At 33.2% G+C, this 20,386-nt stretch overlaps 1 protein-coding gene across 1 annotated transcript in view; it reads left to right on the top strand.

The window, feature by feature from the left end:
• Nucleotides 1-20,386, top strand: part of LOC129223964 (histone PARylation factor 1-like) — a 37,412-nt gene that overhangs the window by 9,213 nt on the left and 7,813 nt on the right. The window contains exons 3-5 of the mRNA XM_054858351.1: nucleotides 7,515-7,683; nucleotides 17,672-17,849; nucleotides 19,297-19,395. Of these exons, the coding sequence (XP_054714326.1) occupies nucleotides 7,515-7,683; nucleotides 17,672-17,849; nucleotides 19,297-19,395 (446 nt within the window). The remainder of the gene's footprint in view (nucleotides 1-7,514; nucleotides 7,684-17,671; nucleotides 17,850-19,296; nucleotides 19,396-20,386) is intronic.

Below are 20,386 nucleotides of genomic sequence, written 5' to 3'. Positions count from 1 at the left end.
CCCACGATACTGAGGTCTTAAAACGTTTGTATTTTTGGACAATCTAAAACGAGGGAGTGGTGGCTACTCAAGGGATCCAGAATAAAATATCGAAAAACTGAATTCAAAGTCGTTAATGAAGCTAGGAGTGGTTTGGGGTTTTCCCACTGGCAAACTCTTAAAAATTTAAAAGTCAAAAATGTTGAAGCTGTCTTTAATGGTGTGGGGAGGTTTTAAAAAAAAAATTGGAAATTGGAGTCTTGAAAACACTAATTTAGGCAATCTTTGGTGAATTGCTGAGATGGTTTTGGTGTTCTAAACGGAAAATGTTTTGTAGCTGATGTATTAAAAACTGTTTGAGGCTATACTTAAGTTTCATAGGAGAAAGGGAATTTGGGACCCTCTCCCGAAAAGTGTTTGTAATTGAAGTCTTAAAACTTTTAGGCTGTCTTTGGCAATGTCAAGAGGGAGGGGGCTTTGTTTAGGCGAAATTCCGAAACTGGAGTCTTAAAAGCGCAACTTTAGACCGTCTTGGGATTCGGGGTTCCCCTTCCCCGAAAAAAAATTCGAAGCTGAAGTATTCAGAACTCAGCTTTAGGTTATCTTTGGGGACTAAGGAAGGAATTCGAAGGCCTTCTCCCAATAAGTTTTAGAACTTAAATTTTTTAAACTTCAGTGATGAATAGGGGAAATCTCAAATTTAAGTCAAATTTAGTGAACTTAGGGGAAGAAGTTCGGGGGGGGGGGGGGGGGTTCTTCCCCGAAAATTTCTCCATGCTGAAGTATTAAACTGTTAATTTGGCTATTTTTGAGCAAGTTAAGAGTTACGCAATTCGGGGGTCTTTCTCGGAACATTTTCGAAATTGAAGTATTAAAACTTGGGGTTGTCTTTGGTGATGTAGGGAGGAGAGTTGCTCTTTCAATAGAAAAATAAATCTTAAACACAAACTTATACTGCTTTAATAAACACAAAGAGAGGGGGGGGGGGTATTCCGCCGCCCAGCCCGAAATATTTCTGTTTCTGAAATTTTAAGAGCTCTGTTTTGGGATATCTTTAGATAACTTTAGGGGGAAGAAAGTTGGAAGCTTCTTTAAAAAAGTTTCCGAAATTAAAATATTAAAACTTTTAGGCGGTCATAAGTCATGTATATAGGTAAGGGGGGTACTGTTCCTAGAAAAAAAAAGTATTAGAAACTGAAGCCTCTTAAAACTCAAATTTAGGATATTTGTGGTAAATTCAGAAGAAGGGGTTCGGGAGTTCTCTTCCGAAAATTTTTTGAAGCTGAAATATTTAAAATGTCACTTTAGGCTATATTTGAGTGATTTAAGAGGGATGTGAGTCGGCGGCCCTCCCTGGGGTGAGGATTCAGTTCCCCTATTGATTTTTTTTAAATTAATGAATATTGGAAAGTATACCTCATTTAAAAAATGTATCTACTTCACTGAAGTGGTTTTTTTTTTATGGCTAATTTCACCACCTGCTATCTTACGAAATAATTTATTTTCAAATGAAGACTATGGGGGAATGGTGCCAGTTTATTATCATTAGTCGCTCATACCCTTCCCCACCTTTCCTTCTTTTCTGGTTAAATTGGCACTAACTTGGGTAGACTTTCCGATCAGAATTGATTTATGTTGCAAAAGTGAAAAATCTTATGTCCCAAGCGATTTTATTGCTGCAATAAAAATGTTTGCGATTGGCAAAACACTAACGGTGGGGAGCCTTGAACGCTTTTAGCCCTATCCAACATCGTCTAAAATTGCGTTTTTGGAACTTCAATTTCGAAATATTGCCGAAGGAGAGTTCCTGAACTCCATCCCTTCGATAATGCATTCAAAAAGCGTATAAACGTTATGAAAGATGGAGTACAATTTCGTTTTTAAAGCTTCAATTTCGAGGAGAGTCCACAGCCCCCCCTCCCCCTCTCTAATATTTTTGAAGGTCGCCTAATATTGTGATTTTGAGGCAATCAGTTTGAAAAAAATGATGTTAGAGAGTCCCTGAACCCCTCCTTTCCCTGAACTTTATCAAAATGGCCTACTATTGCGTTTTTTGGACTTCAATTTGAAAAAAATTCTGGAGAAAAATCCCCAAGAGTCCCCGTTATTGGCGGCTTTTTGGTTTTTGGAATTACAATATCAAAACGCTTAAATATTACAATCTAAACTAAGTTCGTGTTGTTAGAAAAGTCAAAAGCTTAAAACTGAAATCAGATTCCAAAACTGGCATTGTTAAAATCTACAACATTTACCCACATAAATTTTTCCTTAAGCACGCATGCTTGAGGCGAGGGGCTGAAAATATTTTCCGTCTTGAACACATCACCAAACTTGCACCCATGGATAAATTTAATAGCAATATAAAATTGAACAAGAAAGAATGAAAATTTGAGAAAATCCCGAGATCGACAATCCAAAGGTTGCTACCACTGTCTTAAAGTTATTAACTATACTCATAAAAACCTAAGTTCTTGATCAGAAAATAGCTCAGTGTAAATGGATGTCGAAAGGTTTCAGTTTGTTTTACAAAAATATATCTATTTACCTAAGTATAATTACATTACTTCTATATTTTCGCTGCTACTTGTTGCTCTTGCAGCAATTATTATACTGCTTGAAAATTTAGTTCAAAATTAATTCAATATTAACTGTTTAGTTTTATCGTGATTAGATTTATGTTTTTGATGAGGGATTTTGATAATTTCTTCGAATTCTTATGCTAATTGGTGGCTGGAAGTAAAGTATTTGTTACAAACTTCCTAAAATATTTCCATGTTTATAATTTAAAAAACTATTTCTTAGGGGGTTTTTTTTTCCAATGAAGTGTATTTGATAAGTTTTTCTAAAACTTTTCTCTAATTAAAAAAAAATCATATTTTTAAAACTTTAACAGCTTAAACGTTTTAAATGCTGCATTTTGTATAACATACAATAGTTTTCAAGTTGGACAAAGAGGGGAAACCATTATCATTGGTAACGTAAATCAGGGAAATTTGTTCTCACACTTCCTGTCACCACCCTGTATTGTCATGTTTATTCATTTTTTTTAATCACTTTATTCTTCAATAACAGGACTTATTCCATAAAAGCTGCTAATGTCAAATTTTCAGAAAAGATATGTTCTATAATCTACATATTACCTCCCCGCCTACTGGGGAGCAATGTTGTATTCCTTTCAAATGCAGTAGAACCAGGCGCGGATCCACGGGAGGGGAACTGGGGGAACGTTCCCCTTCCAAAACCCCAAGTATACATAAAAATTTTCAAAAGAGAGTACGGGAAAACAATTCCGTTTTCCAAAACTTGAACTTTAAGAAAGGCGCCAGAAAAAGTGAGGGAACGTTCTCCCCCCCCCCCCCCAAAAAAAAACTCCATATATACCAAAAAATTTCACAACAGAGTGCAAAAAAATTCTTCTGTTTAATAAAACTTAAACTTGAGGAAAAGCTCCAGAAAATTCGATCAAACAATAGCAGAGGCGGATCCATGGAGGGGAACTGGGGGAACGTTCCCCTTCCTCTAAAATCTCATATGTACTTAAAATTTTTCACAACATAGTACAGCGAAATTCTCCTGTTATATAGAACTTGAGCTTGAAGAAAGGCGCAAGAAAAAGCGAGGAGAGAATTGCAAAAGCAGATTTAAAGAGGAGAACTGGGGGGGGGGGGGGGGGGAATGTTCCCTTCTTCCCTGCATAAGAAAAATAACGAGTGATCCTAAAACTGTACAGAAAACAGATTATTGGAAAAATGTTCCGTTTGTTAGAACTTTAGAAAATGCTCCAGGAAAAGCGATTAGACAAGAGCAAAAGTGGATGCAAGGAGGGAATTGGGGCAATGTTCTCCTCTCACCAAAAATCCCACGTGTTCCTAAAAATTTTTAAACAGAGTGCAGAAAAATTCTTCTGTTTTATAAAAATTGAACTTGAAAAAAGGAGCAGGGAGAAGAGAGGGGAGAATTGCAAAAGCGGGTTCAAAGAAATCAACTGGGGAACGTCCTTCTCCAAAACAAAATCCCAAGTGATCCTAAAACTTCAGAAAACAGAGTACAGGAAAATGTTTCCGTTTTTTAGAACTTGACAAAAGGCTCCAGGAAAAGCGATGTGACAATAGCGGAAGTGGATCCATGGTGGGGATCTGGGGAAATGTTCCCCTCCTCCCAAAAATCACAACTGTACCTAAAAATTTTTAGAACAGAGTGTAGGAAAATTCTTGTGTTTCATAAAAATTGAACTTGAAGAAAGGCGCAGGGAAAAGCAAGGAAAAAATTGCAAAAGCGGACTTAAAGAGGGGAACTGGGGAATGTCCTTCGACAAAACAAAATAATCTTAAGTAAACCTAAAACTGTGCGGAAAACAGAGTAAGAAAAAACACCTGTAGTTGACCACTTAAAGGATTAATTTTTGGCGTTAGTTAACATAGCTTAGAGGGAACTCATCGTAGGGGAAACTTTTAATAAGTTATAACTCGCCAACTAGTCACCTATTATAATGTAATTTGCTCCAGTTCTGAAAAACCGAAAATCCGGCACTGAAGGAATGTAAAGATAGTTATATTATAGAAAAATATAAAAATTAAATGCTTTCGTCACAGTTTATAAGCTATGCTAAGTTATAAGACTACGGGAAGTTAACTATATAAAAATTCGAGTTCGGGGACTGAGAGTAAATATTTTTCATCGTACTTATTTTTTAAGACTCATTGATATGGTACAATACAACTTTCCAGTCGTAGTTCAATTTATCCACTTTAGGGCCATTATAAGTCTCCCAAATTTCTGTACTTGCTTTTTGTATCTGTTTTCAAGTAACCTTTCAAAGTAAGCCTCTTTGAACACAAACCAGTTTAAACTGTATTTTGCATTTATTTGGTGAAGGGTTGATCATTGTAAAGCTTTTGCAATTCAGAGGCGTTATCAGAGGTGGAGGCGAGAGGGGGGGGGGCACAGGGCGACAGGACCCGTGTTCCCCCAGAAGGCCGTTCCCCTAGAATGTTTTTGTAAAATATTTCTTAATGTACCTTGGGAACAGTCGCCTTTTTTTAGTTAGTCTAAAAATAAGAAAGTCTTCATAATGCTATGCTGTCCGCTTCCTCCGCCAATACCTTTAAAGTGCTTCTTAAATCTTGTTTTCAGGACTTCAATTTTGAAAATTTTAAACGGGGAGAACTAACTACCTAACACCTCGCATTCTAATAACATCGAGAATCGTTTAACATTGCTTCTTTGGAGCTTCAATTTTGAAAAATTGCCAAACCCCTGATGTTACCAAATATGGTCTACAGTCATGTTTTTAAGATGTCAATAACGAAAAATTTCCGGACAAGGGTCCGAATGCTCCTGTAGAAAATCTGAACATTAAAAAATTACAATTTTGAAAAATTTAATGAGGAGAGCGTTTAAATCCTTTATCACCGATTATCGCTTAAAAACTTCGTTGTCTAGGACTTCAATTTCGAAATATTTTTTGGGGAAAGCCCCAGAACCGTACTGCTCAAAGCATTGTCAAAGTTAGTCTGTAACTGTGTTTTTGGAAATTCAATTTCGAAAAATTTAGCGGAGGGATTATCGATTTAAATATATTTTACAAAAAATCGATCGGAGGCAGCCCCAAAAAAATCCCATCTCTTATCTACCGTCAACAAATATCGCTTATAATCGCGTTTTTAAAACTTTAATTTCCGCAGACGGCCCCCGAACCTTTCTTTCTCGTAACATCACCAGAGACCGTCTAAAACTGCGTTCTTAAGACTAAAATTTCAACATTTTTTCCGGGGGACGGCCCCCGGAATCTCTGTCAGATAGTGAAAATTTTAAAAGTGTCCCCTCTAAAACTTTTTCTGGTTAAACCACTGCTGCAAATTTCATTTAAGCACTTAAAAATAGAAGAATGGACAAATTTTTAAAAATAATTATTTAAGAATTGTACTTTTAGAATTTGTAATGAATAAAATTTTTTAACATGAAGCATTAAGGAGCAGTAGATACGTTGTAAAACTCAATATTTATGGTTATTTTTAATGTGTAATTTCATATACCCCCCCCCCCCACAATCATATTTGATAGAAAAGTTCCCCTCCCAAATCCATAGTCTGGATCCGCCCCTGAGTAGAACGCATCCACCCCTCACCCCCCCCCCCCTGGTCAAAAAAAAGACAAAGATCCCTTAAGACAATCCTTAAAAGTGCCACCATAACTGCCCCCCTCCCCTGCCATGGGCACTAGGGTTTCCAATCCCGAATCCTGCAGGATCCTGCATGATGTTTAGTTGAATTAATTCCGTGGGATTGAGAGCAATTGATGATTGAGGGAATTTTTCGATGCAAGTTAAATGGGATACAGTAATACACAAATCAAATATATAATAGTTTTTGTTCCGAATTTGCAGTTCTTGAGCAAAACCCAAATATGACTCCCATAGGAAAAGAAAAATCTGTTTTAGAAGGTGAGAAGTTTGTGGGATCTTTTGCTAAATATCCACAACTATTCAGTCTCATTAAAACCAACTGTAGTGGAGCCACAGCACACGTTTTCATCAATGGCATTATTTTTTGTGTAAAAATCATTTCCCATCTTATGAGAGTGATGCTTTGGATACATGAGGCTTTTTTACGGCACACTTTTGCGTACATAACGCAAAATGCTAACTGGAATGTGACTTTTGAAATGCTCTGCATTTGGTGCACGGAATTCGAGATAACTATTAGTTCAAGTAACAAAAGCATCGTTCCTAAAAAGCACTTTTTGTTTTTGTTTTATATTAAAATTTTAAGTTTTAGTAGACTGAAGTCAATCATGAGGGATCCTGAGATCCCGCGGAATTGGAAACCCTATTGGGCACTCTGCATAATCTTTTTTTCCAGTACTTTCTTTTTTGAAAGTTGCAGATACAATTAACTTTTTTGTTAGACAAATTCGAGCAACATTACCGAAGATAAATAAGTTTCTAATGCGTTCATTGTCTTTGATGCTGCAGCCTAAGTCGAATACTTGTCCCAAGTATGGCTTGACAGAAGAAAAGAAATCTTAGCTATGGCTGGTTTAGATCATTTTATTCAACAGGGCCTGATTAATGCACAATCCTGCAGGTCTATAGACCTGGGCACCAAAATGAGTTAATTTCTTTCCTTCTTACCTTTTTTTGAAACAACTACTTTGAAAAGGTTTGATTAGAGGGGCTCTAAAATTCACCTGCATCTAAGCTTTATTTTTACTCAATCAGGCCCTGCTTCTGATTGACTTAAAAGCCGAGTAGAACCGAAGTTGCATCCCTTTACAAAGAATTAGCGTAAAAATCCTGCTATAGCGCCTAAACATAAACTCTGTTATTTATTACTACATCTCCCTATTTCTTGTTTTTAATTTAACTAGTGTTGGTCAGAGTTTGTTATTTTCGAATTTAAGTTCAATATTGATCTTGTTGCAAGCCTCCAATTCTTTTTAATTTTTTTGTAATAAGAATTAAAATAATCTAGATTTATACTTTCATAACTAAACTTTCGGGTTAATCAAAACTGACAGGATATTTTATTTTATAGCAGAAGCAACCCCTTCAAAAAGTTGTAGAGCCAAAAAGCAATGGATTTTTAGGAGATTCTCTGAATAAGAAAAGTGGAGAAACTGTTGAAGATATCTTGAAACTCATGCCTCCTGATTTTTTTGATTTCTGGAATTTTTGCTCTACTATAAACAAAGCAAAACCTGAAGGTAACTTACTTAAGTTATGATGATTCAAACCTTTAGTACGGTGAATATATGCACTGTGACACAATGTTTTATAATGATCAAGGACCCAAAACGCACTAGCTATATACGCTATAGCGAAGTATCATTATACATAAAAGTGATCATCTTTACTAGAGATTCAACCTGGCTGTGAGCTGTAATTTGGTCGCTTCGGCCTGAAACAATTTAGTTGCAAATTTTTGTTTACAATTTGATATTGTCTTTTAAACTCAAAATTGTACCTTATGATAAATCATAATAGAAATGCATATTTGTTTTAAATTTGTATTGAACTCTTGGATTTGTATGTATTGAACCATTGTTGAATGAATTCCGAAAGAATTCATTCAACAATGAATAAAACATTTGTTAGCAATGTATATTTAGTTTATAATTCCATTAAAAAAAATTTAAGTTTTAAAATGAAGCTACATAAAAATGTACTGCATTACACATTCTTCAAGTGTTTCTAGCTTTGAAACTTATAACAATAGTGATGTTATTTATATATACAAGGGTGGATATGCGACTTAAGTAATTATTTGATAGTTATAGGTGCAATATTTCAGTTTTTTAAATATAAATTCATTAATCTGTCTACATATTTTAACTTATGACATTGTTAAATCCTCCCCTAAAAATCAATACTAAATAATAGACTAGTAGGAAAGAATGCATGATATTACTTTTAAAGTCTTACAAAAGTGAAACATTTTGTGTTTAGAATGTTTAGATATTTACATTATTTTAACATATAAATAAATACTAGGTACTTTATTATTGGTTAATTCTATGATTTAATATTTGATGATATCAGTTGGTTATTATGAACATTAAATTAATTGCAGAGCATGCCTTCAATTTTCCAAGTAATGTTTTATATTACTTATTCTAATGAAAAATTAGAAACATGCTTTTCTGGTACAGTCGGGCCCCGATTTAACGAACCTCTATTTAACGAATTTTACAATTTAGCTAACTTTTCTTTTTCTCCAACTAAGATGAAGGCAAAAACATCTATTTGACAAATAATAAGCCCTGAAGTAACAAATTATTTGAACCGCCAAAATTAATTTTTTATAGTTAATTTGAGTTTGGAAATATTGGATTGTTTTCGAAATGATATATCCATCTTGTCTGAAGCAGAAAAAGGCTTTTTTTGGAATGAGCAATTTTTGACAGGCAAGAGGTCAACCAATGAATACCGATTCTGCAGAAAGCGAAAATGAAACTTCCCATTCAAACTGTTACCTTTTCTAATGCTTTACATGGCCTAGAAACTAAAATCATATCCCATGCAGCAGGCTGTAAATGTCACAGTATTATTTTTTTTCTCTCCATAGAGTTGAAAGAGAACTATTTTGATTCAATTATCAAGGAAATGGTCAATCACCTATTACTCAGTACTTTAAAATGCCAAATTAACTATTGTGTAATTTCTCTCGGAATACAAACTCTTATTTACATGGAACACTTGGCAGCGAAAAACATTTCAAAAAAAGGCTGAATTGAAAGTGTTGTGTTTTGAACATGTAATTACCGAACGTTAGCAGTTTTAAACTTTTTAAAACTGAAAACAAAGATTTTGATTTTAAAAAATATATTTAAGGAAAAAAGTTTGGGTTTTCAGGTTTTCCAAAGTCTGGGATTTCATACTGTAATGTCATTTCCCCTTATCCATTTCATATATTGAAATTTGATTGCATGATACAATCCTTCCAGATAACCAGCCAATGCTGCAAAAAATTCTTTGACAGCTGGCAAATCCATATCTTCTGTTCATACCCAGGGCTTTATTTGTGTGGAACTCTGCTCCTGTATTTATTTTCAGTTTTATTGGAATGTTCACATACAAGAGGTGATTCAGGCTATTTATGTATGAAAATAAAAAAAATACTGAAGATAAGAGGTCTTCTGCACTACTATTACAAATCAAAACCTGCTTGTAGCTTTTAGATTTTCCAAACTGTTTATTTCCCAAACTGTTGGAATATGACTCTTAAAAAATCTAGACAAAAGTGCCATGTTAATTTGACTCATCTGTGTAAGTAAACTCCTAGCTTTGTTTTATCTCAATCAGTCTTGTTTTGCACCTTCAGAAAATGGTGCAAGCGCTTACCAATACAGCTGTCCAATCTAAGGAATTGTATTTGCTTCTTCTCATGCATCAGAAGCGTATATAGCAATTTACTTTGGTATTAGCCCAAGCCAGATAATGTGCAAATTTTCCATATTTAGTTTGAAAATATTAAAACCCTGACTTAAGGGGGTGTTAAAACCCCTTAAACACCCTCTTGATTCCAATGAAACAAGTCTGTTCCAATCTAACTTGGCACTGGAGGGAAAGGTACGAGATTGTACGCTGTATGAGTAATTCTCGTAAATTTGGAGGTTTAAAATCAGGGTTTGTTGATTTAAATCAGCTTAATTCAAATCGTGATTAAAATCATGATTTCAATCAAATGATTTGTTTTAAAAAAATCATTGATTTAAATCAATTGATTTCAATCAAGTGATTTTTTTAACAAAATCATTGATTGAAATCAGTTGCATTTATTTTTATAAATTAACTAGAGGACCCGACATACGTTGTTCTGTTCAAACTTTGTAAATTGAAAAGTTAAAAAATTTCAATAAACTATCCGGTGTTTAAACCGTTTCATTGAAAAAATACGTAAAAAGAAAATGTTTTAAGCTGCTTGGTGTCAGAATGCGTATATTTATTACAACTTGATTTATCTAATGCCCACTGAGCAATTGTTGTATTAACTATTTTTTCTCCCGTACTTGATGGTTTGTTCCTTCAGCCATACTCAAAGGATAAAAAGCATAATCAGATATTGAGTGTAAAAAACTAGTTACCCATCTAGAATAAAGGGGAAATCCTGCTGCAACATCACCCATATGAAAAAGAATAAAACAATGGAAAGGATATCGTTTAAAAAGTAATAAAGGTAAAAAACAGTTCTCTGAATAAGCGAAAATCACTCATCCCAACCCCCCCCCCCCCCTCCCGATGTAATATAAACATTCTTTTACTAAAATGACTAAACACTCTTTAAAAACAAAAAACATTTCTTTACTATTTGAAATATTTTGCCAAATAAACAAAAAATACAATACATTGATTAAATCATTTAGGAGACATAACCATCCAATGTTTTAATTAATTAATTAAAAAAACATTTCTGATTAAATCCATCGTGCTTCGAAACCATGCTTGCCACAACTTAATTACACACAAAAAATTTGATCAAAATTGGTCCAGCTGTTTAAAAGCCTTATGGTGACAAACGTCCGCACAGAAGATTTTTATATATTAAGATTTTGCATTTTTAGAATGTGTGGCTCTAAATTTAACAATGCTGCATTATACAATCTTAACTCCAACTGCCAAAACTACATAGATCTCTCTTTTTCTGTGTGTAACAGGTTCTCAAACTCTTTCAAGATTGCTTTTACTCCAAAAACAGTTGTTCAGAACAAAATAAAAATTTACATTTTTCTCATACACCATGACAAAATATGTTATAGTCAAGAAAAGTAATTGTTCAACATATTATTTTACACTAAAAATGTAAATATTGATGGAAACCTTATCTTTTATTAAAGCGTTTCAAACATATATGTATAAAAAGACACATTGGCAGCTTTTCCAAATGCCGAAATAATGGTTGTTACATTTGAATTTTTAAATCAGTGGGATTATGGAAAATAATCTATAAATATTATAGGTTCTTTTTTTTTCCAAAGATTTAACGAACTTAGGATGCATTTCTCAGCTGCAAAGAGCAAGTCGAGCACTTGTGAAAAATTAAAGAGAAGTTATTCAAAACAGAAGTAAAGGATGTGGGGGGTAACAATGGTAAGCTTTCCATGTCACAGGCTGGGTAAAAGTTCCACTTCTTAACAAACTAATAAAATTGCAGGCAAGGACTGAAAACTTTTTTCGCTAACGGCTTGTTGATGAACAGTGTTGATCTACAGTAGAAAACGAACATGCGCTTTGAAGAACATGCCTGTCGTCGCCTTTTCTTTTGAAATAGATTATATATATACTGGATTGTCAGTATTTTGGCATGTGGGCCCATGCTTTTTATCAGCGAACAAAGAAATCACCAGAGACAGAGTATGCGTCTGTCAGAGCATGTTCTCTTCTTTTAATTATTACTATTAGTTTTTCTGCTAATTTTTTAATCATTCAAAAGTATTTGTTAATTACTTTGGTGACCAGTAGCTCTCTGCCATTGCTAAATGAGATCCCATTCACAGCCTTGCATTTGTCATAAAAAATACAATGAAATATATATTTGAAACAAATCTAATTTCTTTGAAAAATTAAAGAGTAGTTTTGTTCTTGATATTTTAAATTTCCCTCACCAAATTCGGCAAGTCGCGCCACTGACTGGCGTGCGCCCTGTATAGAGTAACCTCGTTTCCTCGACAACGACTGCAATTCGGTTTGCCTAGCTTTCTCTCCAGTGCCAAGTTAGAGTGAAACGAAGTATAACAATGATTTCAGTGTTAAAAGCAAATTCTTCTTATTTGCCGAAATAGAAATAAAATGAAATGCCTCGCTAGAATCTGAAAATCGTTGCACAATCAGTACAACACTACTACATTGCTGCTTAAGAGCCATTCAAACTTACTGATTGTTTAACACAAGGAATATAAATACCTAAGGGATTGATTGCTTTGATTCTAGGCTGCAACCCTGACCTAGTCACACAAATGGTTGTTATCCTTACAATCAAATGCTTCTAAGTTATAGTGACCTGATTTTTCTTTTGGGGGGGGGGGGACTTGAAAGCTAATAAGATTGTAACTCTATCCCTTCTTCGATCCTTAAATGGCCATTAAAAAAAATACAGAAATACAAATACTTGTTATAAACTTTTGCTGTACCATTTATCAAAGACTTAAATACAGCTGTTTCTTTGAAAAGTCCATGGAATTTCATGTTGTTTTACAAACTATGCAAATGACAGGACGAGGAGTCGGTTGCCTTTCTCACTTTTAGTCACCTTTGGAAATTTTGGTTACATTTCCTCACCTTTTGTAATTTTTGTCGCCCTACTCGCTCTTCTTTAAATGTGCTTCAGGAAAAATTTTTTAATAATTAAATTCTTGAAAAGTATCTGACTGATAGCTTTAACATTGAAAATAATTAAAAAAATAGCATTAAATGTGCCCTACCCTCGCACCTTGTTGTTTAAGAAAAATAGCTATGCTACCAGAAAATCAGGGAATTCTCAGGGAAGTTTTATTTTCTGGAAAACGTCAGGAAATTTCTGCTAATATCAGAGAATTTTTTTTATCGCTTGCAATTGAAGAGCAGTCCCAAATAAGTCTTTCTATCCCCCTTTACCTTCAAGGCGTTTTCCGTAGGTAACGCCTAAACGCCATTTTGTTTCTTTCTTACTGCAGAGCATTTGACTAAGTTCAGCTGCGTAGTTTGTTTCTGCGCACATTGGCAACATAATTGAAATTGGAACAGAAGCAAGAAGAGGAGCAAAAAGGAAAGGATTGTGAATAAGAAATGAAGAAAATGGAAAGAATTAAATCATCTATTGAAAGTGAAACTTGCTCTGAATGAAAAAAAAAGTATAATCTTTAAACCAAAGCATCAAGAAATGAGCTGATAGCTGAAGCTTTCAGAAACTAAAAAAAGCTCTGGAAAAAAATAACCTTAAAGCAGCAAAAGTAGCTCAAGAGAGAGTTCAAAGTATCCAAGCTGAAGAAAAAATGAAAGAAAAAGAAGTAGAAATAATTCAGAAGACAAAACAGAAATAAGAGAAGGAAATAATACCAATGCAACAATTTTCAGCCCTCGCCTCGTGATTTGAACGAAAAACTCCTGCTTTTAAAGACATCTTCTGTTTTGCAGTTGATTTTTACCAGTCAAGTCTGAATATATAAGCTTCAAGCACCTACAATGAAATCCCCCCCCCCCCCCAAAAAAAAAGAAGAAAACTGTTTCTGCATCCTGTAAAAATTTCAAATATTTTTTTATAATTGAAAGTTATTCTTACTTGTACTACTTTGGATAAACTATTTTTTTAATTGCGTTAGTCATGTCACTGAACATTTTCAGAGCTTGCCAAAGAAAAAAAAAACATGAATATTTTCTGGCATTTGAAATGATATTTTCAGTTTCATACTTCATTGTTTTATTTTTGCATTTTTAGTACTATCAGGCCCGACTCTTGGGGTAGGCGACCTAGGCGACAGATTTTAGGGGCGGCAAATTTTGATGTTGAAACATTTTTTTTTTCAGTATGAATATGTGTTTTAGGGCTATAAGATTCACTCTTCAATGATAAAAATAAAAATAATTTAGTGTGTATACCAGTGCTTGCACATGCAAAGCATAGTTTGGAATTTAACTAGAAATTCAATTTAATTTTAGAGGCAGCAAATTGCATGATTCAAAAGACTTTTGAAAATATTAATAGCCGTTTGAGTGACATAAGTTGCGCTACTTTAATGTTAAAAAAGATAACTTAAAGTGTGTATCAGTGCTTGGATATGCAAAACCCAGCTTGAAATTTAACTAGAAACTCACTTTAATTTTAACTCTTTACTATTACTTCTATTATATTAAAATATTATTATTTTATATTATTATTATTATTCAATGAGGGGGGGCACTTGTCAATATTGCCTAAGGCAGCAGAACATTCTAGAGCTGCCCTGAGTACTATTATCATTTTGTTACAGTCAAAGTTTCTGATTTTTCAAATTTGTTTTCTGCAGGAATGAGATTTTTCTGGCCTTTTCTATTGGCTTTTAAAGCCTTTCCTCCTCCTTCTTTCTTTTTTTTTTTTCCTCTTTCAAGCCTTTTTTTTTCTCAAAAATTGGAAGAGAATAGGATTTTTTTTAATTTTCGGTCCCCGATGTCCTATTCTTTCTATTTTTCCCCCTGGAATCTTCATTCTGCCGAAAACGTATGTTTTGGAATCATGCCAGCGACGTCAAACACGTCCTGCATCAAAAGTTGCATGCCGCCTCGTTTGAGATTTTAATCTTTTTGCATCCTGCAACTAATTCAATTATTTTAAATGTTGGGTGGGTTTTTACTATATTTAACCTTATATCTGCTTATTTTATTCATCATTTTCAATAATATTTTTATTTCTTTTATTTATTTTAGAAAAAATGCAAAAGTCAATCCAAAAATGTGGCTTAGCATCCACAGTCTCGAATTTTAATTAAACTTGGCATGGTTACTTTTTTTGTGCATTTAAGAAAGTGTTAAAAATATTTATCGTGAATCTCAAATGGTTAAGGCTTTACAGCCTGTTAAAAGTTTTGGGATTTCATGATTAAATGGGGCAGCTGCAAGTTGTTCCTTTGATTCCGAAATTGGATTAGGAAGTTTTTAAAAACAAATTTCGGGTTCCAATGCAAGGAAAAAGATAACCAATCGTTTATATACATATATATTTATTTATTTTCAATTCTTACTATGAAAAGTATGTTCTACCACAAAGGGAAATATTTGATTTTTCTCTTTGTTGTAAATTTTTACTTTACAAACTGACCTAATTTTTAAATTTATGTTCCCACTCATTTAACACTATAAACTCAAATGTTTTTAATGAAAAAAAAAGTATTTTTCTCTAAAAAATATGAAAAGTTGACACTATTGTGTGATGCAGCCAAGATTGACCTCTGGCTACCACAACCCTTTGTTGAGGACTCGGGAGTTAGAAATTGTTGCCTGTTTCTCAAAATTTAGATTTATTTAGGAATAAACACTTTTGCAAGAAATGGTACAATGCAGCAAATTGTATAAAATTATTACTTATATTTAATTAAATATGTATTATAAGACGAACAACGTTAGAAGAAGCACAAATTTGCAACTAACGTTGTTTGTCTTACATTACTGTTCAGCACAAAGGTATTTATTTATCTTAAACTAGCAAAAATACCCGGCGTTGCCCGGGTCAGTAATAGTTATGAGAAACAATCGTTACTTGCCCTTGTTTTCTGTTTTAAGCGAAAGAACTCAAAACAAACCTTTTTGACGCGATTAAAAATCGAGCTTCTTCCTAACTCATAAAACTAAAATAGTAATAAGTATAAAGAACAAACGAAAGCATGACATTTAAGCGTATACAAATTTGAAAAATTTCCGAAAAATGAAGTTAAACTTTACATGTTTAAAAAGATTTATCTGCTGGTACTTTTTTTTTACATCTAAAACCTTCTCTGTATGGCTATTGATGTACGAACTGTTTTAAAAAATGCAGCTGTCCATATTCCCCTTACACTTGCTTTAGTTTTTTTGGGAAATTTCAATTATTGTAGGCACTTATTGCGGTTTAAAATGTTACCAAATTTGCGAGAATCATTTTGGGACACCTTCGATAATACTCCCTCCTCTTACTAATTTTTATTATAGAAATGTTGTCACCAGATGCTGTGATACTTTTGGTCAAAATAAAATGGCACTAAACGGTTTCATCCGAAATGTTTCCAAAATAAGTAGTAAAATTCGGCGATTGTTTGAAATCGTGCAAAAAGAAAAATTAATAGAAGTTTTTGTGCGGTGTATGGATTTGCCTAATTTAGTTGTTGAATTATTTTTTACACAGTAATTTTTTTTTTTTTTTTTAAGTATCTTTGATTGGCGATATTTTGTTTATATGGTGAAAGCTGAGAAACAACATTACGTAGTCTTTGGGCTCAAAAACAGCGACGGTGGAAAAAACTGCCAAATGCATCAGCTACTGAAATCTTTCTGAAAAAATTCTGGCGATATTTCTGCTGGTTGGTTGGATATAGTGAGCAAGTGTCCAATCAGCATAAATAATAATAATAATAATAATCCATTAATTACATAAGTTCGTTTAAAAGTAAAATGATCAGCCAAATCCATTTATTTTTAGCCAATCTTGTGGAAAAACGTTGCTTTAAGATTTGACTTGAGAAAAGCCTCAAAAAGTCAGACGAAATGCAAAAATATTCTACAGTGCAACAATTCGTGGGAGTTGAAATGACACACTAAATAATAACTTGGGTTGATGAAAGCCTTCGAACAGGGAACAAAAAAAGCTCATAACTTGTTTTTTATACAACTTAGAAACTTCGAACAGATGCTATCTTCAGCCGAAAAATTGGCGCTTTCGATGGACATATAATGTTAATATGTGCACGTTTTTTTCCACCCCCATATTGGGACATTTATGCGAAAATTGGGACTAAAATTGGAATAAAAAGGGAACTATCAATCGGATTTTTTTCGAACTGGTCTATAAACCTTCCCAGTACCAAACTGAACAAACGGTGAAAGTTTCAGCCAAATCTGCCGGGTAGTTTCTGAGATCTTAGGGAACAAATTTACCAAACTCCATTTTTTATATATATAGATACATATTGCCTTCAAAACTGGTAAATTAGACATTTTTGGTGAATTTTTGAATATTATGGCTTCCACATTCTATTTTGATGCAGTTTTGGATATCATCCCTTTTACAAAATTTTGTTGGATTTCCTCCTTTTTGCTCTCTGACCACTCTCATCCCTGTTTCTGAATTGTTCTCTATCGTCAATACCTTTGAATGAGCATTTATGCTTTATATTTACAAAGAAAAAAGAAAGAATGCTAATAATTTTTCAACAAGCTAAATCTTGCCTCAATAAAAAGTAAATGAATCAATGAATTTATTTCAAAAAACAATGTTAAAAATATGATTGAATAACATAAAATATATGTTCAATAAATACATCAACTTGCTCTTTACTTCACAATTTCAATCTTTATTATGTTGATTTTAAAAAATTATTTCAATGTTACATAAATTTTTTTTGAAAATGTCTTGAAAATTTTTATTTTGGTATTTCTAGCCCTATAATATTCATGTTCAAAATTTTGAAGAAGTCTTTTTAAAAGTTTTAACGTGATAACTAACCTTAACTTAAGGTATGATGCATATAGTTATTCAAAGCCTTTTCTTTTTAGATGCATTTGCAGAAATTGGTTTTCACCTAGTTGGAGTCTATGATTTGCTGGCAAAGAAAGTTCCGAAGACGAAAACGGTGTATCTGCACTGCCATTGGCGATATTACTATGATCCCCCTGAATTTCAAACTATTATCAAACTAGATGGGGATGACCTATTTCATATTGGATATTTCAGGTAATTCATTAGCTGTGCTAACAACTAATATTGTATGATTGTTTAGCAAGCAGCACATAGATTCAAAAATTATAGCATTGTCTAATGCATGGAATCTCAACCTGAATGTATGCTCACCTTTAGGTGGTGTAAAAAACTTTCAATGGAGACGTAAATGTTTTTTAAAAAAAATTGAAAAAGTAAATCAAACAAAAATATGTTTGTTTTTGTTATGACATTTAAATGTTTTCAATATTATCACTTTTTTTTTGTTGAGGTTTTTAGTTTAGCTTTCATCCACATGGCTGTTTGAATCTGGATTTTTGCATTTAGCATAAGTTACAATGTTGAGCGAGGCTATGAAAGTGACCTAGGGTGCACTTTGTCAGAAATTAAAACCTAATCAAAAACTTGTCTAGGACAAAGAGTGTCAGCTTTCCCACTGATGTTGTGAAAGGGGCTGCTGTTACGTACCAACCTCACCTAGACCCTAGATTTAGTGGCGTTCCCATACGCCGTACTCCATGCACGCGTATACTCTCAAACATTTTTTAGGCATATAGCTTATACCCTCAAGCTGCATTAATTTTCATATTATGACATACTATGTGTGTGATCACATACACAAGTTGCACGTAATGGATTACTGGAAGTATACCCCCTCAGAAAAATTGATGAGAACATCATTGCCTAGATTACCTCAAATTAATTTTGATTTATGGGTTTCATTCAGTGATTTCATATGTTATTGAAATTCAATATATGTTAATAACTTTGCTGTAAGCATACGTATAAAAATCAGGATTCATATTTTTGCATGAACCAAAAAAAAAAAAAACAGATTTTTTGAATTTAAATCTGATTTTTTTAAATTTCTTTTGTAGGCTTCTAAGATTTTGAATATCAATTCTATTACACTTTTAAGCATCAGTGACATGCGATCCACCCAAGCAATCTATATGTCTTTAGCAGAGGAATCCTATGTTGAACAATTGAATTTTTCATAACCATATTGGTGAAGAACTACAATTTTTGCTTGTTTTTTTATTTCATGTCTGAAAAATAACAGCAATACTTTAAGGTACCAAAAAAAATAATTTAGTTCTTAAATATTAAAATTACACACAGAGAGTTGTCTCACACATTTTGCAGGCAGAGAGGGACCTTTAGTTTACGCAGCAAACCTAACCTGACAGCATTGTGAAGGCTACGCAGATCTTAATTACAGCATTACGATGCTGCCAGGTTAGGTTCGCTCCAGCTATAGATGGCTTATTTAATTGAAGTTGTAAATGCAACAAATTTAGAATAACATATTCCAAGATTGCAACATCACTTTTCAAATGATTTTAATAAATGATTTCAAAAAAATTAAGCAACATGATTTAAATAGAAATGATTGATAAAAATGTTTATGTACCATTTCAAAGATATGTTTTAAAATTCTTTAATGGTACTGGTTTTGCAGTGATGATCCATCTGAAGTGCCTCGGATACTGGCTTCAAATAAGGCAAACTCAGGAGCAAAACTAACTTTGATGGGTGACAATGTATTTGCTGCTATGAAGTAAATATTGTTTAAATTCATGTATTTATTGCATTCTTCCCCATTCCCTCTTTGTCTATAATATGGTGTTGACAAACAAGAATAATACAGTCGTCCTCTAATGAAAATCTGTGTTCTACATCTATTTGCTAAAGTTAGAAACAAATTTTTAAAAAAATTGACCAAAATCTCTGATATTTGAACTGAATTTTTTAAATTTCTACCTTGTTTTAGGGAAACTTATGTTTTGGTAGCATGCCTAAATCAAGTACGTAGTTAGCCAAAAATTGAACATTATGCTTGTGGTTTCAATTCTTTTGCATTCTAAAAATATATTAACTATTGTTGAAGTTGGAAATAATTTTAGCTTATGCTACTTTAAATCAACTTTTTATTTTGATAATAATTGCATTATTATTGTTCTTTTTTTTGAGCAATCACATTGCTTATTGTTCTCATTTTACTGTTTTGAATTCCTATATGATTTTATTCCCCCCCCCCCCCCGCTTTTCTCTGCATCACCACCGTCAACTGGCCTCCCGATGCTGCTCCTCTAGCGAAAACCGTCTCCAGGTTGCGTCCATATCCTACACACACACACACCTACACACACATACACATACACACCCACACACTCATGCCTGCACACAGACACAAACACATTTGCCTACATACACGCACACACATACTCGTGATTGCGAAAAACATGATATGAATTCCAAATGTCAAAATTCAAATTAATTTTTATTCTTATTTATTTATTATTTATTTATTTATTTTTTATTTTGTTGTAACATTTCTTTTTAGACTTTTCATAGTTCAAATAAATGCAGAAATGAATTACATACAAATAAATTGGAAATCAGTTTATAATAAACTAAACAAGTGTGTTTAGAAATTACTTTTCGTAGTAATACATCATTGAGTCTTCAAAAGGTTTTTCAGCTAAAGTCTTTCAAATGATTAAATAGTTGATGGTAGAAGAAGTTATGTGTATTATTTTAATTTTTAC

The sequence above is a fragment of the Uloborus diversus genome, chromosome 1, assembly GCF_026930045.1.
Source record: "Uloborus diversus isolate 005 chromosome 1, Udiv.v.3.1, whole genome shotgun sequence".
Lineage (NCBI taxonomy): Eukaryota > Metazoa > Arthropoda > Arachnida > Araneae > Uloboridae > Uloborus > Uloborus diversus.
This window is presented reverse-complemented; position numbering and strand designations above follow the sequence as displayed.